Source organism: Pipra filicauda, unplaced genomic scaffold (genome assembly GCF_003945595.2).
Source record: "Pipra filicauda isolate LSUMZ 115617 unplaced genomic scaffold, ASM394559v2 scaffold118_size2161507_pilon, whole genome shotgun sequence".
Classification (NCBI taxonomy): Eukaryota; Metazoa; Chordata; class Aves; order Passeriformes; family Pipridae; genus Pipra; species Pipra filicauda.
Window position 1 is genome coordinate 123817 of NW_024103640.1, and position 23283 is coordinate 147099.

The 23283-nt window shown below is 43.2% G+C and overlaps 1 protein-coding gene across 14 annotated transcripts in view; it reads right to left on the reverse strand.

Moving 5' to 3' along the window:
* Positions 1-23283, reverse strand: part of CCDC88A (coiled-coil domain containing 88A) — a 63987-nt gene that overhangs the window by 16484 nt on the left and 24220 nt on the right. For 12 of the 14 annotated variants that reach the window (XM_027728191.2, XM_027728193.2, XM_027728190.2 and 9 more), the window contains exons 8-25: positions 22937-23106; positions 19830-19911; positions 19125-19283; positions 17120-17266; positions 16508-16652; positions 15712-15896; positions 14074-14211; positions 10655-11725; positions 10099-10226; positions 7718-7859; positions 6944-7120; positions 6334-6495; positions 3656-3933; positions 2745-2888; positions 2005-2191; positions 1539-1684; positions 893-985; positions 495-709 (exon numbers count right to left, since the gene is read on the reverse strand). In XM_027728191.2, the coding sequence (XP_027583992.2) occupies positions 495-709; positions 893-985; positions 1539-1684; positions 2005-2191; positions 2745-2888; positions 3656-3933; positions 6334-6495; positions 6944-7120; positions 7718-7859; positions 10099-10226; positions 10655-11725; positions 14074-14211; positions 15712-15896; positions 16508-16652; positions 17120-17266; positions 19125-19283; positions 19830-19911; positions 22937-23106 (3769 nt within the window). The remainder of the gene's footprint in view (positions 1-494; positions 710-892; positions 986-1538; positions 1685-2004; positions 2192-2744; positions 2889-3655; positions 3934-6333; positions 6496-6943; positions 7121-7717; positions 7860-10098; positions 10227-10654; positions 11726-14073; positions 14212-15711; positions 15897-16507; positions 16653-17119; positions 17267-19124; positions 19284-19829; positions 19912-22936; positions 23107-23283) is intronic. The other 2 variants (XM_027728194.2, XM_027728187.2) reach the window with 1 other exon arrangement.

The following is a 23283-nucleotide window of genomic DNA, read 5'->3' on the forward strand; positions in this document are numbered from 1 at the left end:
TCTCTACATGAACTCTTCCTGCTGCACCTTCCAGCTTGATCAGAAGTTTTCCTCACTGGTTTTGTGAGGTGCTGGGAAACACCTTCAGGCAGAAGGTGTTTTTAAGGATGTTAGCACAGCCATAGCTTGGAAAACACTTCCCAGGACAAGGGGAGAGATTCATGCTGGGACAAGAGGGAGAAACAAAAGAGGTACGAGTGGTGACATCTGACATTCCATCCAGAATCCTGCTTGCCTGACCCAGGAGCAGTGCCTGCTTCACCTTACCCACGCACTGCAAATGCAGCTTCAACATTTAGCTCCAGAAATGCTAAAAACTTGTTCCTGCCCCAACACTCCAGGGAGTCTGCAAGAAGTCACCATAAATCTGCCCTCACATTAACTCAGGCTCTGCTCCTAAAGACTTTACCTTTAAAACCCCTCCAAAAGACACAGACTTTCCCAACACTTAAGCCAGGGTTTATTAGCAGAATGAAGCGTCCTGCAGTACTCACTGCTACTCTTTTTGGTGCCCATGGTCTGCCCATCCTCCAGGGAGTTGGAGCCCACCGAGGAGCTGTCCTGGCTGTCCTGGTGGGGCAGCTGCAGGAAGCCCTCGCTGGATTCCGAGCGCGTGGGCGTGAGGGTCACGGACTTGAGCCGCTCCCGGTTCCCGTCCTTCTTGGACTTGATCAGCTTCCTCATCTTCAGGGTGATCCAGTTGCCCCTCCTGTTACCAAGGACACAGCACACTTACACACATTGTTTATGCCCTCAGGCTTCCCCTAATTCATATGCAAAACACAGACGTGGTTCTGCCCCCCTGAACTTGGGGAGACCTCGATTTTCAGCTGGGGCAGAACAGGTCATGCCCTGAAGTCGTGTTTTGCTCTGCTATCGTGTTCACAGGTACCTTCGGGGTGGAGATGGCTCATAGAACTTATACTGATCCATTATCTTCTCCTCCAGTTTCTCCTTCTGCCGCCTCAGCTCATTGAGCTTGTCACTGCAAACAGAAACCAGGGATAATGGATGTGCAAAAATGTATGGAATGTGTGGGCAGAGCTTTCCCTTGGGGATCTGTTATCTCAGAGCTGTCATCTTTGGTGAAGAATTCTAATGTAACACTTGCTTCTTATTGAAAAAGCAAGAGACACAGCAAACAAGCAGACAGGTTTAACTTTATGATATAAAATTGAGAAAGTTTCCATTCGCCCTTATTACACCACGGATTTTCCCCCCTTTTTAAATAATAAATGTAATTTAGACAAGCCTGTTTTCTCTTCCCTCAAATTCACTAAAAAGTTGAGATTACCATTCTAAATTTGGCCAGTAGTAGAATGAGGAATAAAAAACATTTTTGTTCCCCCTCTGAATAATCAATAACAATCACAGTTGCACTGATCCTTCAGAACTACAATTATAAGGTTCTTAGTTTTTATCTGCTTTACATTTACAATTGAAAATTTTGTTTCAGAAGCAGCATGCGAGTTTAATTCCATATCTAACAGAAGCTTTTTAAAGAAAATCAGTGTATCTCAGTGATTTTCAAAACTCACATGTACTGCCTTTGCTCCACATGGAAGAGATCCTTGCTTTCCATGTTCTGCTCCAGTAATGTCCTATTTTGCAGCATTAAAGTCTGAATTTGATCCAGCAGATGCCTGTTCTCCTCCTCCAGGTTCCCTTTGAGCTGGCTAAGCAGCTGTAAAATACATGAAATGGCCCCTGTGTACACATGTGAGTGTATTTTACACAAGGATAACGAGATCATCAAGAAAATGTGCGTCCACAAAGGCATTCTGAGAGTCCAATAAACAGAAAACTAAATCATGAATCACCTGATAAAAGCCTCTCCGATTCTTTAAATAATTTAAACCAACATGAGCCTGTACAACAGGCAAATTAATTAGTCTCTGGACCCGCTTCATTATCTCTAAACCAAATGACTAATTCTCCAGCACTTCCCACGAATTTATGAGTCCACAAATACACTTCTATAAATATTCCAGAATTCTCACATACCTCACACTGATTATTCAGCTTTGTCGACGTAATATCCAGTTGCTGGTACTGTTCTTTGAGCTTGGAAAACTCCGCTTCCAACCGCGTTTGCTCCAGCTTGGAATTGTTCAACAGCGTTTTCAGATTCTTGTGGTCGGTCTGGAGAACCTCATTCTCCCTCACGAGCTGACTGTAGGTGTGAGTGAGCCTGGGATTGGGAGACACCAGCAAAGAAGAAAGGCAGGTGGGAATGTATTTGTTACCCACATGGCATTTCCAAGGCTCCTACTGCTCCATCAAACACAAATTCCTTACTATCCCAGGCTGTAGGGAAGTCATCCCGGTCTCATTTTCCTAGGAATGTGTTCTGCCTTGAATCCAAACCTTCTGTGTTCTCTCTGTGTTCAGGATCTCTACATCACAACTAGTTTTAAGATGCCACTTTTCAAAAGAAAAAAAAAATCCTACAAACAGCCAGGATTTCTTGCCCACAGAAAACAGGATGGAAATAGGAATGGTCCAAACTTTGGCAGTCAGAGAGGTTATTGATTTAGCACAGATACATTGATCCCTGGGTTCTCTTTGTCCCACATCCCTCTGTCCCACACGCACCCTCGGGATGTAACAATTATTTTTGTGGGATCATGGAAGCCCCGAGTTGCAGCATCAGGTGTTCAGAGATGTGAAGGGACACAACACTTGCTGAGGCTGCACTGGCAGGTGCTCAGAGTTCCACTAACACACGTCAGACTCATCTTTACCTTTCGTTCTCATCGCGAAGTTTTTTATATTCTGCCGCCACCGTTTCGTGCTTTTCACTTTGCTGCAGCATCTTCTCCTGTTCTGCCTTCAGAACTTTCTCCAGCTCTTCCAGTTGCACCTTCTGTTTCAGCAGCTGATTGTACCTGCACACCAAGACAATATTTAAATGCCTTTTTGTGGACTGAAGAGAATATGGAGTTTTTATGAAATGGTGACTGTTTAAAGTTGCAAATCTGTCCTAGTTAGAACAGCTGGGACAGTTCATCACCGGATGGGTGTAACCCAAAACTGGGTATTCTACAGCCTTCTGTGCCACTCCCAGAAACTGTTATCAATAGGCCATTTACACCCTCTGCCCAGAGCAGCCCTGACTCCTCAGGCTAAACTGGCCCATGAGACAGGAGGATGCTCCTGTGCTCACACCCAGTGTGGAACTCCCCGCCCTGAGGGAGGCACTGGGCATTCCTGCCTGAACTGGAGGATAGATAATCTTGGGGTCTTGGGACTTTTTTAACCACTTGTGGGATCCAGAGGAAGACTGAGACCACCACTCTCAACCAGACTGAGACCACCACTTTTCAACCAGACTGCACCAGCACTCTCACCAACAGGTTTTCCCCTCTCCTTTTCCTTTGGACTCAGGGGGCCCAAAGAACACCACTCTGTTCATGCCCCAGGGTGCTGGGTTATACATTTGGGTTTTGTGGGTTAAAACCAACTGTTTGTCTGTATAATTGTATTTATTATATTATTTTATTAAATTGTTATTCTGACTTATAATCTCTCCTTTGAGTTGGGTTCATTTCCCCTGCTGGTTTACCTTTAAACCAGCACAAAATCTTGAGGATTTAAGTCAAGCTAGTTCTACCCAAACTTGTTAGTGGTTGCTGCTCAGCAGGGCAGTGCTCACCTGTCCTCCAGGTCCTTGTGCTCCACCTCCAGGTTCTTGTGGGCGGCCTTGAGGCTGCCGTGCTTGGCGATGAGCGACTCGTACTCGGCCGCCTGGCGCTCGTGCAGCTGCTCCAGCTTCTCGTGGTCCTTCAGCAGGGCCTCGTACAGGCCCTTGAGGTCCTCCCTGTCCTTGAGCACGCCCTCGTTCTCGTTCTCCAGGGCCGACTGCTGGATGAGCAGCTGGGCGTTCTGGTTCATCAGGGACGTGCTCTGGGAGTTCAGCGTGGAGTTTTCCACCTGCGGCCACAAATGGTTGTTGTGAATTAATTTCGTGGTCTGGATTATTGTGTCTATCTCCTAACCCTCAGTGACCTTCTGGTTGTTCCATTACCTGCCAACCTTTCAGGGCAATACTCTTTTCTTACACCCCAACAGTCAACTCCAATTCAAAGTATTCCAGGAATATTTTTATGGTAGTATCACAGGAAAGCATTGAACCATATGATTAAATTGATTTGATTAATCAATTAAGCACTGGTTAATTCGATTAAATAATCAAATTCTTATTTACCTTTCAATACCTGTTAAAGTGCTATCTAGACAAGAACAACATTTTCCTCTGGTATCAAAACATCTGGGAGAAATGGCTCCTCAGTGATCCTATTATAAGCCAAATCTGTGACATGACTAAAATAAAAGGAACTTTCATGCTGGCACAGAGATCTATTTTTAAGAACACCTCTATTGTACAGAATCTGTATTGTCACCTTAAAATCTCTATGGTGCCCACGTACCCTTTTACAATGAGAGTTCAAACAGGAGCATCCATTTAACAGAGAGAAAGGGAAATAAAATAACAGCAGCTGGAAGGAACTCCCCACATTCTGTTTTGTACTCTTTTGTGGAGCTAGTTCAGAATTATGTCAGAGCGTTATTAATGTCTATTAACACACTAAAGCCTTTAACATTAGACAAATTTAAAAAAAACCCAACCAACCCACAACTTCACTTTTTGTGCCTCTGGAAAGATTAACCAAATCTAATCCTTGGATATCTCGTCACCTGACCTGTATCAGGCTCATTCCCTTCTCTTTCCTATTCAAGAGACGAAAACCACAAACTCCTGAGGCTTCTAAAACCCTCGGGCTATCTATTAAGGGGAAAAAAATTCCATCTCCCACTGCAGTGCCTGCTGTTACCAGGGAACAAATCCCTTCCTGTTGGAACTGCAGTGCTCTTTGTTACACAGGAGAAAGCTGAACCTTTCCCTGGAAATGAAGTCATGTCTCACGGCACAGCCCAGGCTGAATCCCCAGTTTTGTCAGCTCCCAGTTACCCCCTAAAACATCCCCTCTCTTGTCTGCTCCTCGTGGGTACCAGCAGGGAGAGAAGAATTAGCTGCCAGGAGCAGTTCTGACAGAGATTTCACTTCAGATGGAGCTGATAGTTCTGATTTTCAGGAACATACTCCACCTTTCAGTTTAATCTGGAGTTGATGGAGAGCTGTCTTGCCAGAGAGGAAAGGCCTGTGCCATTGTGCATGAGGCAAAAAAGGAACTGCACAGATACTCCTGGGTTTTCCTGACAAACAGGGTTACAAAATACTCAGAGTTCTGAATCCCAGAGACAAATCCTCCTGTGGTTAAAAGGGGATATTTCCATGTCCCTGCCCAGTGCTTTTGAACAATCAGAGAAGGCCCAGAAGTCCTGTTTCCTCGGAGTGCTGTGCACTAACGAGATTTCAATGTGGCAGCACAAAGTGCAACCCTGGGACAACTTTGTTCTGCTTCCCAGAAAGTCAGGATGAGAACTCCAGGCCTTCACCAAATGCATATTTGCCTCGTTTAGAAAGTCCCTGACGCCTGGATTTCCACCAGCCCTCCACCCTTTCTGACACTGCCTCTGCTGGATTGTGGACTTTTTGCTCCCTCTTTAAGGAATTTGGATTCTTAGAACTCCAAAAAGCATTCGATCCATTAGCAAGAACATTTCATTTTTAGAGACAAAAAAGAGATATCTATTTAATAACCCTACTGAAGTAGGAAGGACAACATCTGAATCTTGGCCATGAGAGCTGCAAGATTCCAGGTGAACCATTTTAATCATTTCCATGGTCAAACATCACCTTTCTTTTGCCTCTGAATTATCTACATTCAGTCTTTACATATTTAGGTAGGGGTTTCTTTGGGTTTTTTTTTTAGTATTCTATATTTTTTTTATATATATTCTATACTTTAGTAAGCATCTTGATTTTCCTTTTAGGTATGGCTCTGCCTTTTTTTTTTTTTAAGTTACTTATAAAAAGAGACAAAATTTATTACAATCTCTCTGGACACACCACTTCCCTGACCTAATTTAGATGTATAACTAAAATAAAAAAACCCCAAGCAATCTTAGAAGGCTTAAGAGAAGGATAAGAGAACCTACCCTACTCATAAGTCTATAAAATTGAGAGTTTAAAGAGTATAAAGTCAAGAGTTTAAATTGGACAAACGTGAAGGATTAAAACCAACTTCTAGGACTGGAATTATTCATCAGCAGACAGACTATTATTTGTCCTCTCTGAGTGCAGATTATTTCCACATTACCTTCTTTCCCAGGTTGGCACCAGAAGCAAAATGTGACTTAGACCACATTGATTTTGTTTGGAAAAACGGCCGTAATTTTATTTTTGGGAGCCAAAGGGGAAACCCTCACCTGGAGCTTGGCATTCTGGGTCTGCAGGGTGGTGTTCTGCTCCTGCAGGGACACGCTCTGTCTCTGCAGGGCCAGGATCTGGGCCTGCAGGTTGTTGTTCTGAGTCTCGAGCTGCTTCAGCTGCGTCTTCAGCGCCTGCTTCTCCGCCTGCAGCGTCGCGTTCTGGGCACGGGGGGAAAACAAACACAGAGGGTGAGCTCACAGCTGCTTCTCCAAGGGATTCACGGGGTGCAACAACACTGGGAGTCACCCTCCAGGACCAAGGAACACACAGGGTTATGATGGAAAACCAGGTAATGAGTGCTGGACTTCTGGAGGGACAGCAGAGACACCTCCAGGCCCCAGGAGAATAAGGGTTAGATCAGAGGGATTTAAGAGAGAGCTCTGCATCCAAAAGGGCAAATTCAGGTTTTCATATTTCCTTTGAAATGCCTGTCAAGTGTTTTAAGGCATCCCTCAGAGCAGAATCCAGCTGCTCCATAAACTATTTAACTCAGATTCCTCTTGGGATGTGAACCAGATGACAAATGACAGACTTCACCAACACTCATTCGTAGGACTGCAACAGCCAACAACAAACAACCACAGTCATATTTAAATCACATCTTACATTCCTCTCCACTTCAATTAGTCTATCTTTAACTTTCAGCAATTCTCTGGTCGTTTCCTGATTTTCCTTCTCCCACTTGTTGACGGACTGATTTTCTTCTCCGCTTCTCGGCGGGGAATTCTGAACCATCCTCTCCTCTTCTTGTCTTTGCTTGAGAGCTTCGTAGTTCTTTTTCACCTGGAATTGTTTATGACAACTCAGATTAGGTTTAGAATTTCCCATTTTAGACATCCTAATTTATTACTTGGCCGTGCCACTTCTCAAAGAATAGGGAGTTCTATGTTACTGTGACTGTAAATTTGCTTTTTGTACATGTCTGGGGAGATGCTGCACAAATTACTTATGGGTATGGATAACTTCACCCTAACAAACATTTCCTAACAGCAGGAGACCTCTATTTCCTATTTTATTTCAGTGTTTTCAACTGTACCCCCACAGTTTTATAATAAAATCCTACAGCTAAGGCGACTGCATTTCTTTTTTTAACCACTCTGCTCAGGCTCTTGAAGGCAGGTGGGGAAATATAACTGGAAATGACATCCCAAATCAAATCAGCCCCAGATAATTTATCCACCTGACATTTTCAATGAACAACGAATAAACTCTACAGCTTTTCATGCGATTCCAACACAGATTTGAAAGCAGGCACACCTTTGTCCTGCTTTCCATTACCTAAACAACACCCAGCTTTTCTGCAGCCTTACCCAAAACCAGAACTAACAACAGCTCACACAGGAACCATTTAATCTCACAGAAAAATGCCCTTTTCCTTACTGTTTTCAGCTCCTGACGCAGCTGCTGGTTGAGATTTGTGGACTCTTCCAAACGAGCCTCCAAAGCAGCGATTTTCTCTTCTTTGATTTCCAGAGACTTCTTGAGCGTGGATTCCAGTTTGGACTCCAGGAGCTTGTACCTACTGGTCAAGAACAAAAAAAAGTCCGTGTTTTCCAAACCTATTTGAGGCATTTGAACCCTGGAACGAAGCCTCGTGGCCACCCTCAAAAATGCTGGGAAGTCAAGAGCATGGAGACACCTTGGTATTCCCAGCGAGTCCCGTGCCTGAAGCCGACAGAAGATGGTAGGAAAGCCCATTTTTGACCCCTCCTTTCTTTCAGACGTGTTTTAGGCACGCAAAAAGGAGGGGGCTGTTTATCTGGATCATTACCCTGGGTGTGGTGACTGCACTCCTCCTCCTGGCTCCGCTCCAGAGGATCCAGCGGGGACCCCAACCCAATTAGGATGGGAAGGATTTGCAGAGCAGGATTTCCCTCAGTTCCCATTCCCTGCCAGCTCACAGAGGGAAGGACTGTGCAGGTGCACACTCATTTGGTGCCTGACTGTGCAAATTGTGCCCTCAGCCCAGTTGCTGGGATTTTAAGACTGTCAGCACCCCCGAGGGGTAAAGCTTCCATTTATCACCATATTTACAATATTGTAGGGCACCCAAAAACCCCAAAGTGCCTATTTGGGACAGAAGTGGTCAGATTTAGGCTGTATCAATTTATAACTGTGTCCCCTCTACAGAAAATACTGAAAACCACACTCATTAATCACTTGAAGCAGTTCAGTCCCCGTGCACAAGGCTCAGAACCTGGAAAACATCCCACTGCTCCCCACAGCTGGAGAGAACAAACCACGAATATCCCCCTTTTTAATGCTGGCTGCTGAAGGATCTATCAGTTCAGTGAAGGGCACAGACTGCAGGAGGCTCCTGAATGGACAAGAGCATTAGATCCAGCCAGGAACTGGAGCAGAAGACCAATGGGAAGAGAATTAATAAGCAGAAAGCTGTCCAGTGGCATCAAGTAGAAGGATGGGAATCCTACATTTGAAGATATGACAAGTAATTCTCAGGGATTTCAGGAACCGTAGGCAGCCTATGACTAGTGGAATATAAAATATTTCACCTCCTTGAGCTGAAGCACAGATTTGGTTGGAAATAAGAATTTCTGCAACTGAAAAGTCACAAAATTACGTAAAAAAGACAAATAGCAGAGATCCAATATCCAGTTTCCTTTTGAACACCTAACAATGAAAGATGGTACAAATTTTCTAATGTCATTGACACCTGGGTATTCAGATTCAAAGTCCATGAATGCGTTTGTCCAAGGACAACAGACATTGGAAAGAAAAGGGAAAATGGGAAACACTTCCAAATTAACTCATAAAACGTGGCCAGTTTAGAGCCCACTGGAAAGACTGAAGTGCTACCAAGAATATTCATTAAAAACACAAGCAACTCTCTCCAATTAGGAAGAGAAAAATTGTACCTTTTTCATTTCCATCATCAAAATGACCGGACTAGAAAAAGTTCTGAAGCCTTTCCTGAGCTCATCTGGGAGCTGAGAAAACAAGAGGTGGTAACAGATTTACCCCCAGGACTCTGGCACCACCTCAGTAACAGAGCCCTGGCAGTAAAAAAGGGAACCATATGGGTTTTTAATCCAGTTATGTGGGTTTCTTTTGACACAGAAAACCCCAAATCAACCTACACGTTCATGACAATCAGTTGTAATAACAGACCACCCCACTGAACAGCACTGGGCAATAAAGCTTGGCCAGAGGCCCATGATACTCTGCTTTTCTCCTGCCACAGGTTTTCCCTAAATCCCTGCAGGGTAAGACAGAAGAGGGAAACCCAGCAGAGGAAACAGATGTCAGGGTAGCAGCTGCTTCCCAATGGCAGGTGTGGAGGAGGGATGGAGCCAGCACCAAGTTCTGGAGACACTCAAGGACTGGATACTTCCACCAGGGCCAGTGGGAATGCAGCTTCCTTTTGTAGGAGGGATTAGTTGTAAGGAAAGAATGAGACAGTTCAAGGTGTAAAAGCCATTTGTGTCAAAAAGGAAAAAAAATACACTTTGAGCTGATTATCTCTTACTGCCACTGTTCCTGCTGCTGGCTGGAACACGAAACATTTAATTATAATTAACTGGATCTACTGACATACTTCAGTGAGTTCCTTAGCAACAAAAAGTGGCAACTCACTGTCACAGAATGTAACAGCACATCAGCTCTTTCATTCATTTCAGAGTTCCATTTTGGGTCTGTGAGTGTGCCAAAAAAATCCCAGAGATGCACAAGGCCGTTTTCCCTTCCTGAATCAAAAAGCCCCTCCTTTGCTCTCTCTCTCAGGTGGGCCCTGCCACCCTCACCTGTCGTCGCTGCTCTGCTCGTCCTCCAGGAGCCGCTCCTTGTTCAGGCCTATCTTCTCCAGCTCGTGGGCAAGTTTCTCCAGATCGTTGTTCATCTGTTGAGTCTTCAGTTTTTCATTCACCAGGTCCTTGCAGAGAAGAAAACACAAGTCAGTGTTTCCACAGAAATCAAATAACGTAGTCTCAGTTCTAGGAGTGCTCAGACAGGAGCCTTTGATCACTACATGACTTGAATAATTCAGCGTTAACTCTCCCCTCCCTCCAGTTGTCAGCTCTCAGCTGGATCAGACACTACACTGCAACTATGATTTCACCGTACTCTCTTCCTTTCTTGTAGAATTTCCCTTTAAATTTGGTCTTGAGCACGACAGTGAAGGGAAAACGTTTGATAAATTGTGATTATCCAATGCTTTCCCTGCTGTAAGCACAAAGATGGTGAGAGCACACAGGTTAAAGCCTAAAAACCCACAAAGTAGAGCCTTTTTTCAGAAACACAGCTCTGATTTCTCCCCATGACAAGCAGATTATGGTGGAAGGGAATAACCAATTTCTTTACCTCTCTCAAGGTGACCAGGGTTTTCTTATCAATGGTTGCTCTTTTCACCAGTTCCTTATTTTCCTTCTCCAGTTCTTTCAGGCGCAGGCAGGACTCTTTGTACACCACGATTTCCTTGAACAGAGATTTATTCTCCCTTTCCAGGTTACTAATCTTGACGTTGTTCTCCTCTAAAGTACTATCTTTAATCTCTGCCTGCTGTCTAAGCCTTTTATTTTCCTTTTCTAGCTGTTTCTTATCCTTCTCCAGTTGAGAAGTCTCTTGCTCTAACAACTTGTTCTCCTTCTCCAACTGCTCCAGGCGCTTACTAGAGATTTTTAACTCTTCCAAGTTCTTCTGCAGGGTCTGATTCTCAGACTCTAAATCCTGGAGCTCGCTTTCTAATTGCTGAATCTTCTTATTGCTGTTTTCCAGGGCCTTCTGGAGCCTTTGGTTTTCCGTGTCCAGCCCTTGGTAGCTGACCTCCAAGCGTTCAGTCTTCTTAAAAGAGGCTTTCATGAGCTCAAGGCTCTTTTTGAGCTGCTCCTTTTCACTCTCCAGCTCTTTATTTTCCAACTGTAGCTGTGCCACTTTAATGCTTGTACACTTCAAGGATTCAATTGTCCTCCTCAGCTCCAAGTTTTCCTCGTCGAGCTGCGCGTTCTCCTTTTCCAAGGACTCCAGCTGGAAAGTGAGGTTTTTTAGGCTGTCCAAGGTTTTTTTCAGCTTTCTGTTCTCCGTCTCCAGGTCGGAGTTCTCCTGTTCCAAGGCCTCGATCTTCTCACAGGTGATTTTCAGATTAGTGATTTTTTTCTGTAGCAGCTCGTTCTCCTTCTCCAGCCGATGCAGCTCGTTCTCCAGCTCCTCTGCCCTCTCCCCTTTCTCTTTGTAGTGTTCCAGTTCTTTCCTGACTTGTTTCTTCTCAAACTCCATCTTGTTTAACTTACTGCTGGTCTCTTTAATGGACTCGTGAAGGATTTTGTTTTCCTTTTCAATCTCCTTCATTCTTGCCTCGGCGCTGATCTGTGAGCGTTGCCTGAGAGAGGCCACGGTTTGATTCAAGTGCTCATTTTCTTGTTCTAACAGTTTAATCTAATTTGGGGAGAAAAACGGTGAACTGGTGAACAACACACCAACAAGGAATTAATTCATATACAAACTGAAAGCTGCTAAGACAGTAAGATTACATCACATTTCCCTTTTGAGTTAAAAAACAATTTTTTGACTCTACTGGTATTTCTTTGAAGAATCATAAACACTATATATGTACCCAGGTGGAAGTTTGACAACAAAGTAAGTCAAACTGAATCTTCAAATCTCCTCTTCTTTAATATTAATACACAACACAAACCCAAAACTTAAAAAAAGCACCAATCAAACCCAAGCTTTATCTGTGCCTCAGCAGAATTGCATTTTCATTTGTGGATGAATTAGATTATTTCTCTTAACCTCTGTAATTATCAGGGATGTTAGTCCACAAAGAACAGGAGTCAAGTTCTAAACCCAACCTGAGATGGAGGGAGGTGTGGGAGCCACAGAAGCAGCTTTATTTCATTTGGGAAAAGCAGAGGTGAGGTGTGGGATATGAGGGAACCCTGATCACACCCAGCAACAATTTGAGAAGAAACACAAAGCTACACTGATTTTTGACTTAAAAAGAACCCTTGGACACACTGTTCCAAAACAGCTTCAGAGAAAGTAAATCATATTTGAATGAGGAAACATATTCCCAGATCTGCCTCAGGGACAAAGGCAGAACTCGCATCTCAATTTTTAGTATTTATCGAGTTGTTCGGTTGCTCCAAATAATTTGGAGCGATTTGGACACGTAACAACAGACAGCAAAATGCAGAGAACTGTTTGGATCAATATTTAACTGTACACTAATAACCCAGTGTAAGGGGTGTTTCAACAATAAACTCTGCTGCAGAAAAGCAAAAGTGCTGCTTGCAGTGAAAAACAGAGCAAGAAAATTATAGACTGTTCTCTCCTAGTGGAGTGTGGATGTAAAACTATTAATTACACACCCATGGCAATGCCAAACTGCTCTGAAAGGAGCCACCAGCAACCAACTCACAGCTCGGGAGCACCTGGTGTGTCCCTGAACAGCTGGAATTGCTTCCCATGGATTCTGCTTCCATCGTCCCAGTTTAACACAAAATCATCAGGAATGGTTCTGTTTTTGACGAGCTCAAATGAACCTCACTCCAGTCCCATCCAGGATTTGTAAGAGGTGTGGAAGATGCTCCTGAGCCACCAGCCCTCGAGCATGTTATTTTAAAATATATTTATTATTTTGAAGCAGAAACAGTCCCACTGAAATGTCAGTCCTACCCCAACACGTTTAAAACAACATATGTATCTTTAAATGAAAGTAAAGCTTCAGTGCCAAGCTTTTTTTTTTTTCTTCTTCTTTCTTTTCTAAGCCTGGAATTTCATTTACTGATTAAATCAGGCCTTTAAAAACCTTCAGCATTCTGAAACACAATATTCTGTATTTCAGAATGCTGTACTTTTTAAATTGCACTTAAAAATGGCAATGTCATCAGGGGGTGTAAGTGGCATAACTACATAAAAAGATACACATGAAAAATAAAAGATAACTCCAGCTGTAATTCTGAAGGACACAATTACTAAATATGGGATTCCCAGAAGTTTCCAGAAGACTTTTTTCCACGTGTCCTCTGGATTGCTCTGCAGACACCTTTAGGAGGTGCCAGTGCCCACCAGGTGCAGGTTCATCTTTACAAGGACCCAGATGCCAGTTAAAGTGAAAATTGAGATGTAAGTTCTGCCTTTATCCTTGAGGTAGATCCAGGAATATGTTTCCTAGGAAGAAAATAATTCTTCCCGATTTCCTTTCTCTGTTTTGGAGCAGCGTGTCCAGGGTTTTTTTTTAACTCACAAATCAGTGTCACCTTGATGTGTCTCCTCTCAAACTGTTGCTGAGTGCCATCAGGATTCCCCACATCCCTGAGATCACCTCTGCTTTTCCCAGAAATAAGCCCAGAGAGTGCCAGCTGGGAAACATTCCGGTGGAGGGGGCAAGGACGGAGCTGGATGTGGTGGATCCCACCCGTGGGACAGGCTGCTGGAACTGTGATGAACACTGACACTGCTCCAAACGCTGCCCAGCTGCCTGGGACCTGTTCTCCTCCATGGAGAGGTGTCTGCCTTCCCTCCAAACTTCCCAAATTCCTACCTTGGCTGAGCCACACCCTCGGAGCAAATGCCCAGCCCGCAGAAGCCACAGAAGGGTTCTAAACCCCCCCAAAAGTTCTAAAGCAGCAAAGCCCTGGTTAAATGAGTCCTGTCTCTCACTGCAGAGCTCAGAAAAGCCCACAAATCTGCATTTACAGTCCCCTCCTGCCTGGGAAAACCCACAAAAGGAGAACCAGCAGAGCACAAAGCAGAGGGAAAACTCGGAATTCCACCCTCACTTGTCGCTCGGAGTTTTCTTTAAGTGCTTCCAGTGTCTTTTCAAGCTGTGCTTTCTCTTTCATCAAATCCTTGCTCAGATTTTGACTGTTCTGAAGACTTTGTTTCTCTTGGCTCATTTCATTCTCCAGCTCTTCCAGCTGGGAAAAGAGAGACAAATTTATTTTAAAATGCACTTAAAAAATGACACTTGTATTACTCTTAGCTTGAAGGCACCCTCGTAGGAGTCAACATATAAAACACAGAAGAGAACACATAAAGTGGAATTTTCTCATCTTTAATTGAAACAACTAATTTCTTCTGGGAATACATTTACTTCTGCCAGAATTTTCTCCCTGGCTCAGCAGACTGTATCTATAAAGCACTTTTGCATAAAAAAAAAAGGGTCAGGTTTTCTCAGGCTCTGGATATTTCCCTAAGCATCTTTTTTTTTTTTCTCCTCTTAAAATTCCATTTCACTGAGATTTATACTGTTCCTCCAAGTCCCTGTTAACTTATAAAAGGTTGAATGCTGTTTGATCTTACTTAACTATTCCAAGAGATAATTATGATGATTCCTTGGGAATTCAATATTAGGTTGGTTTTGCCAAATGGTTCCAACTCGGTGTCACCAGACAGCAAAGCTATTTAAAATTTAAAACACCCAAGCATGATTTTTTTTTTTTTTGTCACACTTAAGTCATAATAAGTTAATTAGAAGCAACACACACGTTGCACTTTTAAACAATCACCTGCTGGAAGATCTATATTCAATGTCCACATAACTCAGACCCCACACAGGGGGAATGTTTAGGAACAAATCACCTGAATTAGGCAATAACTGCAGCTAAATACTGAGAAACAGGTTTACAAAAAGGCAGTAGGCTGGAATTTGTTCCTCCATGAAGCAATTTGCTGACCTGAATCCCATCTGTGTGCTTCTCATCCCTCTTCCTTCCTTTTGTACCCCCGGGACACTGCACAGAAACTCAGAGAATTATGGAATACAGGAGGGATTTCTTTCAATTCTCCCTTTTTTTTTTCTAATTATCTCTTACCCACTCTAAGAATAGTCTTTCACTTGGAACAGCTGCTGAAGGAAAAGCTATTTCAGGAACTTTAGACATTTCACTCCACTGTAATTAGCCAGGTGTTTTTCCCCAAATTTTTATTTTCTATAAATATCACTGACTGAATTAGTCTCTTTGATGGATATAATTTGAGCAGTAAAACACTGCAGATCAGCATGGATCAATCTGACAAATTCCTCTCTTCACCTGCTCCTCAATTCTTTGACCCACCTTCTTGCTTTCTCACCTAAAAATGAGGACACAGGCCCAACTTTCCACATGCACTTTCTCCTGCTTAATAGTTACAAAAATTAATGTTTCCAAGTACCCTAAAACACTCTCATTACTCATTATACCCCAAATATGTTCATATTTTTCCCTCAGTGGTGTAAGAATCAACTGGTCACATTCTTACAGGAACAAACAAGTAAAACCCAAAAGAGAAAAACCACTCTGAGGTGATTTTATCTTTTACCATAACACCACTTAGAACCTTGTCATACTGCACCAAAAATAACAGCAACTGGTAAAATCATCCTTTAGAAAGAAAACAGCCCCCAGCACTAGGCAGCTGACACAGAACTCCATTACCTTTTTGCTAAGTCTTTGGTTTTCCTTCTCCATTTTCAGGATCCTGGAACTGCTGCCCTCCACAGAGCCCACGGCGCTCTGCAGTTCTTCCACTGTCTTCAGCAAACTCTGGTTTTCCATCTCCAGCTTCAGCAACCTGCTGGATGTCAGCTCGTTCACCTCATGGCCCAGCGATTTCTGGGGCACTGCAGGAATAAAACACCAGTATCACACATAAAAATAAAAAGGATTCTTAACCTGGGGTTCTCGTGACTCGGTATTTTCAGACTTAGGGGATTTAGCAGCCTTTGAAGGCCCTCCAAGGCCTTCTTGGATTAATCACCCAGCAGATGCATCAAAGAAAATGTTCTGTTCTCCCAATGTTCCTAATCCCAGCAGAGATTTGTTTCCCACAGCTCAGGGTGTATCTCTAAATTTCCACAAGGGATCCAGCGTATGACCAAGCATGTTATGTTGGGATAATCCACATTTTTGCCACAGCTACCCCTGCAAACAACTTCTTCTTAACTCTGAGAACAACAAAGCCAGAATAGTCCTGATCTGCTCTGAATGGCAAAATAAAGTCACTTCAAGGTATCTGTGGGGTTTACACCTCTATTTAACTGAACAAGAGTGACAAGAACAGACTTCTCATGCAGGCTGTGTCTCCAAGGATACCTGGGAATGAGCACCTCTCCAGAGGACAACAGACTCTGTACTTCAGAAACAAAGACCTTTCATTTCCTAATGCTGTGCAGCCTCTGAAATGGCAATTTTCCCATTTCACCCCTTTGCAGCATTAACTGGGCATTTTTACCTTCAGAGAGTTCAGTAGTCCTGTTGATCTGTTCCAGTTCCCAGCCAAGATGCAAAGACTCATCCATGCTTTGCTTCTGAGCCATCTCCAGGGTCATATTCTCCTCCATGAGCTCCTCAATCTTCTTTCTGTCCATGTCACGCTCCTGGAAAATCATTGCAAGTGTTAGAAAAATCTCAGTGTGTGCCAAGGATTTTATTCTCTGGCACCTCACAGAGAAGTGTAAAGTGCATTTTATGGTTGGCTAATGGGATCTTCTCCCTCCCAAGTGAGAGGGGGAAAAAATGGCAAAAGCAGGGAGAATTTTGGAGGGAAGAGGAACAACCAGTAGAGAGAAACCTCTTCTCCTCATAACCTACAGCAATGGTTCTTCACCTTTTCCAAATTCACTTCTTTCCAAGGATCAGGAAAGAGGGTATCCAGGATAAACACAGGATTTAAGTGACAACAGTCTTCTCATCCAAAAAATTGATCCTATTGCTCTTACTAATGTGTCAGTAAACCAAGAGGCTCCTTCCTTCTCTCCCCCACTGTTTTGGAGGTTCTTTTATTAAAAATGGGCACGAAATTCAGCGTGCACCAACTGTCTTGTCACCCTGTCCTGACACTCACCATCTCCATATCATGCAATTTAGCTTTTAATTGCAGATTCTCCTTCTCTAACTCGTGCAGTTTGTCTGAACGGGCTCGAGTCCCCTCCAGCTGATCTTCCAACATTGTCTTGGTTTCCAGCAGCACCTGATTGTCTTCCTTTAACTCCTGCAAGAATTAAGCAACAACAACAAAAAAATAAATCTCAAATCAAAAGTATTTCCTTGTTCACACAAACTTCACCACCAGTTTTAGAAACCTAATGCCAGAAAGATTCATTCGGAAGCTGTAACAGACTTCTTAGAAAACAACACATTTCTGACAACAAAACTTCACATAAATTAGATTAAATGCTCCCTAAACCATTAAGAATAACGAAGGTGTTGATAATCATAACCAAACATAAATATCTCTGTGATTTGAGCTGTGATTTGGGAAGATGTATTGCAGGTACAGCCCATAATTAGGTTTATAGGCCACTGGGCCCAAAGTCAGGCCATGATGCTGAAAATGTACCCACATCCCTAAAATACAACCAGCCATTCCCAAAGGTCCTGAACACCTTTAATTTCTGCACACAGAGGATTTCTTTTAATGGCACCTGATGACAATAACGTGTAGAAATAGATGATTGGCAATTCTAGTCATGATACAAAGACAAAACTTTTCAAACTTCAGCCCAGTCAGCTGCAAGATCTGAAAAAAGATTAGTGAGTAAAACATAAATATTTATCCATCACACTCCTCCCCACACAAATATTAACTCGTAATTATTATTATTATGAAGCAAACCCAACCGATTGACATCTGCCTCTATTGAAAAATCAGGCAGTTTACAAGCTTGAAACACATCAACAAATTTTAGGGGTTTTACTAGTTCAAGCATTCTATGAAAATGAAATTCCCACTGGTTTCAAATCCTGTACACTAATCTCTTTTCCTCTCCCAATTTTCTTATCATATGGCATTTGCCCAATGAACTTGGCATTTACAGACAGAATGGTGGGCTACTAAAACCCTGCATGTTGATTTGTTTCCTAAATTATTAATTCCTAGAACTGTCAGCCTCCCTTGCCTGGTGTCAGCACAGCTTTTTTCAGGGTGTTTTATGCATGGAATACCATTGTGCTGGACTCATTTATGTCAACAGCCACCATTTCCTCAAGACTTTACTTAAAAAACTGTCTTCCCTTAGGAGACCCACAAGAGGAGAGTGAAATGATTATATTTACAGCAATTTTTAAATTAATCTCTCCTTGGGTTTCTCAATATATCCTACACAGAGGATTCCACATAATATTTCAAACGTATATAACTCTGAACATACATAAATATGTTTATTTTCATATAGTTTAGCTAGTTTGGATTTTTCATAGTTTTTTTTTTTCCTTAGCTCTTTGCCAGAGTTTTTTTGTGTTGGGTGAAACCGAGCAAGAGTTCTGAGCTGCTGGAATTCTGTTCTGAGGGGATGTTCCAGCCCCTCTCTCTGAGGAATGCAACATTAATGTTAAAGGGACAAGGGGCACCCTGTTCCAGAGCTCTGCCTACCTATGTTCTGTACTAATGAAAAGAGAACAGAAAGGACAACTCAGTAGTCATGAATTAGATAGAATGGACATCTGGGGAGATAAACAGCTGAATCAGGGGGGTTTTTGCAAGCTCCCAGTACGTAGTCAGGAAAAGTTGATGACAAAGAGGACCCTCTTGAGGCTGAAGGACTGGAAAGACCACCAGGACTCCCTAAAAGGACAGCTCTGCCTCAAGCTCCACCCAGACTCCATCTATTATGAATATGAGAATTCAGATTGTGAAATTAAATGAATATGCAGGTATAGATGTTGTAATCACTCATAAAAACTGTATCAATTACCTGCCTTTTCCCTGAGAACTTGGGAGCTGGTTTGGGAGCTGGTTCCCCAGCGTTGCTCACAATAAATACCTTTGCTGCCTAAAGACTCAAAACTGTCTCTGGGCAGTCTCGTTTCTGCCCATTTTGGCATCGTGGCTCTGGGGACCTGGACAGTACCTCCACTCTGGCTTTGTAGAACTCGATGTCGTGGAGCCTCTCCTTGTAGCGGCCGACCTCGCTCTCCAGCTTGTCCACCCGGATCGCCTTCTCCCGCAGCGCGTCCAGCTCGTCCCGGTACACCCTGGCGGAGCGGGCGTCCGACAGCAGGCTCATGTTCTGGGAGCAGGGAAACACAGGCATTGCAGGCAGGATGTGCCCCTCAGTTAAATTCAGGGATTGCAGAGGAACATCAGCTCATTTGGACAAAGGGAAAAAGAAAAAGTGGTGTTCTGGGCGCTCGATCCGGGTGATGGATTTCCAGGGAAACGCCTGTTTCAAGGGCTCCTGATAATTTTATACACTCACATGCTAATCATAAACTAAACAGATGTTTTCCCTCACTGTCAACACACAGACTCGAAGTATAAAGGGAAACCAGACCAAATCTGAGGGTGTTGATTTTGGGAATACAAGCTCAGAGGATACGCTCTCGGACACAGTTTTTGTGGAAAAAAAAAAAAAAAAAAAAAGAGAGAAGAAATACTAACCTATCTCAGAGTATTTTTTTCCAGCATAATATACTAAATAAAGGAATAAATTACACCAGATCATGTTCAGAGTGCAAAATGAAACAAATAATATTAATGAAAATGTAGTTATTAATACCAAAAAAGGGAATTGTTCTGGTGGAGGCAACAATTCGTCCTTTTTTCTTAAACATACCTCTTGCTGAAGTCTCTTCAGTTCAGCTTCCATCTGTTCAAGTTCTTGTTTACAGTCAAGCAGCTGCTCAGTCTTTTCCTCCCTTAAAAGAGAGAACACAAACCAGTGAAATGCAACCACAAAACCTGCTGATGATCATCTCCTCTGAGAACCAAAGGCTGAGATCCGTGACACTTCCACCCTCTAATCCACGATCTCAGGGACATCACAGCCTTTAGGGTTTAGTCTTTAGCTAATCTTTTGAATTTGCTCAGACTTTTCCCAGTCCTTCAAGTTGTTCCCCAAGATTTCCTACTTGTGCAGGGCAGAAAACAGGGTGTAATAAGAGAATACACATGAATATGTACCAGGAGATTCACACCCAAAAGGAAACTCAGAATTATTTCAGAATATACACTGGAAAGCTCTAAATATTTTCCAGTGGCCACTGATGCATCCTGCCACAGATCAGGCAAAACCAATTTTAAAAGCACTTCTATACTTCTGTTCTATAATTTTTCTTTTCCTTACAGAGGAGAAATAAGGTTTTCAGGTGCCTCTACTCAACTGAATAAGATTCTGCTTAAGAACCTTAATAATGTCATGAAACACATAATGAATTTTAGTTTTATGGAAGCAAGTGTCTTAGTCTACTCAAATTTGTGATCAATTCTGACAGGACTCCTCCTTAAATTCCAGCTAACACTTACTTCTCAATCCTTCAAAAACGAGTTTGTTAAACAATCAGTAAGTGCAAGGGAAATAATTGTCTCAAAGACACACAATACCTGATGTTCAATATTCAGCTGCACCTCAGAACAAACAGAATTTGCTGCTGAAAAGACCTGCCCCATCCAGTATTGTATGATCTTAAAAGATATATTGCACATTGAAAGGTGTTACTGTGTTATTTCACATTTTGGAATGAATGGATAAGGGGGAAATAAGAGAATTGAATGGACTGAAATGCATAATACAATCTGAAAGCAAAACCATACTAATAAAAAAACAGATCTGTTTTAAACTAAACCAGAGCAGTTGTTCTCAAAAATGAGCCAATTTCACCATGAATGATGTTTTTGCAAGCAGACATTGTTTGGAAAAGGTCACTGAGAGCCTACAAATGCAGGAGAGGCAGCTCAGCGCAGCATCCCTGCCCACAGACACAACGGATCCTGCATTTCTGGCACTTTTCCATGACCATTCACACTCCTGTTGTTGTTCCACACAGCAAACCAGGTGTGCAACTTCCAGCTCCAAGGTTTCTGTACTCCAAGCCTCCAATCCCTGCTTTGCATCCGAGTGAAAAACAACCTTTATGGACCTTTTTATATGAAATTCCAGCGGCTCCGGTGCCTGTTAAACCAGGTACGAAGGCCCAGTGCCAAAGCCAGATTAGGAATAAATGTTAAGCTGAACATTTTCAACTGTGGAATTCACGTAATTTCAAATTAAATCAAATAGATGCAGTGTTTTAAAACAGTGAATGCTGCAGCCAGAAGTTAATGTAGCCAAGTCTGGTGTTTTACAGATAGTGCTGCACGCAAAGGAAATTTATTTATGGACTGAAGAGTGTAAAATGTGAACTGTTCTGAGCCATCAGTGCTGCCCTAATTGCATCCTTCAGCTCCACGCTGGAGAGGATTGGACTAAATTATACAGAACATGCCAGTGTTCACTGTTTAGGCTATCTATTAACTGTCAATCAAACTAATAACAGCAATTTTTTCACTAATTTTCCTGGTGCAGCTGTTTATAGAATATCCTGGGCGGGCTCACTGCAGCAGCCACACAATGATACAGACATCAGGGAAAAAGAGCCCCCTCTTTTGTCCTCTGTTCCTCGGGAAGGCCACGGGGTGGTGGGGGAAGGGGATCCTGGGAGTCAATCAACGAGACACTTAATGCAGCCAGCTAGAAACGATCTGATCAACAAACTCTGACACCAGCAGGGCAGCACACTGGCAACTGGGACTCGTGCACCTTCAGCTGGTAATTTAATTCACCTGTCTCCTCTCTCTGCTGAATTTAAAAAAATAATCTTTATTTAAAGCTGTTTGTACACTATAATAAGTTACTGTACATGCTGAACCTCTTCAGGTTTAACATCTCTGTTCTTAGTTCAGGACACACACTTCACTCTGCTAGAACAACAGATTCTCCACAGGTCCATTATCATTCTTCTCTTCAAATTACCCTTCACTCTGCTCAGATTTGTTCCTAGACTTAAAGCACCCACTGATACCTGCTGGATCAGGAGTAGCTTGCAGGAGAAAACAAGTGTCTGTGCAGACAAGAAACCTTTCACACAGAAAGAGATTAAGAGACGAGGGACAGGAAATTATTCTAGTGGAGATTTTTGTCCTGTCTGCAACAAATTTAAACACTTCATGAAGCATGAATGAACCACAGGTGTGCTTCCAACACCAAGCAGGTCACTGAGAAGGAACCTGCTGCTGAGCAGGAATTACTCCTGAACTACTTCCTTTTAAAAAGGATATTTTTGCTACTGATCCCTGAATGGTCAGCACACAGCTCTTGCTTCCAGTCCCCACCTGCCTGCCCCGTGTAATTGTTGTTGAGTGTGTCACCCCAGAGCTGCCTCAACTGCAGAGATATTCTCTCAGGAACACAGCTGAACACACAAGTACTAAAACTGCAGTCAGACATTCATTAATGATAATGAACAACAGACAAGCACAAAGAGCGTGCCTCTGAAACAACAATATTTACAAAATATGTAAGAGCAAAAGGGCTGCATTAAATTAGCTGTGAGTACTTCCAAGAGACGAGTTCTGTGGAGCAAAGAGCCTGTTACTGTGCTGTAACACACTCCAGACACTGCTCAAACAGCCAGTTCTTCAGGGTGCTCTGAGCACTGAAGACACAGAACTGGCACCGAGTTCAGCGTGTTCATGGCTAAAACATCCATATGATCCAGAATCCAAACCCAGACAGGCACAGGTGAAAAGCTGTGTTGGTCACCTGGCTCCACAAACCCGTTCCAATTATAAAAACGCGCTTCCAAAAAAACCACGTCAACCAATGTTTGAAAGGACGAAGGATTTGCCTGAAGACCACTCCCAGTGTGCCAAAATGAATGTTTTCAACTGAACACAGGTACTCACAGCTCCTGCCTGAGCCTCCTGATCTTGGCTTTAGCATCTGCCAGCTCCACGGAGAGGTGCTGCCGGCTCTCCGTGCGCTTCATGCCGGGGGAGCCGCACGGGGACTGCGCCGCCGACGCGTGAGGGAGGAAACGGAGACAGTCCCGCTCCTCCGACAGCTCGATGATGGTCTGGCACGGCGGGAAAACAAGGACAGGGAGGAAAAATACACAACTGCCCTCAGACAGCCACCAACCTGCACCTTTAACAAACCAAAGGCCGGAGCGATGCAGGAATAGCGGAAAGGTTTCGAACCCTTGTCCTAGTTAGAACAGCTGGGACCAGTTCATCACTGGATGGGTGTAACC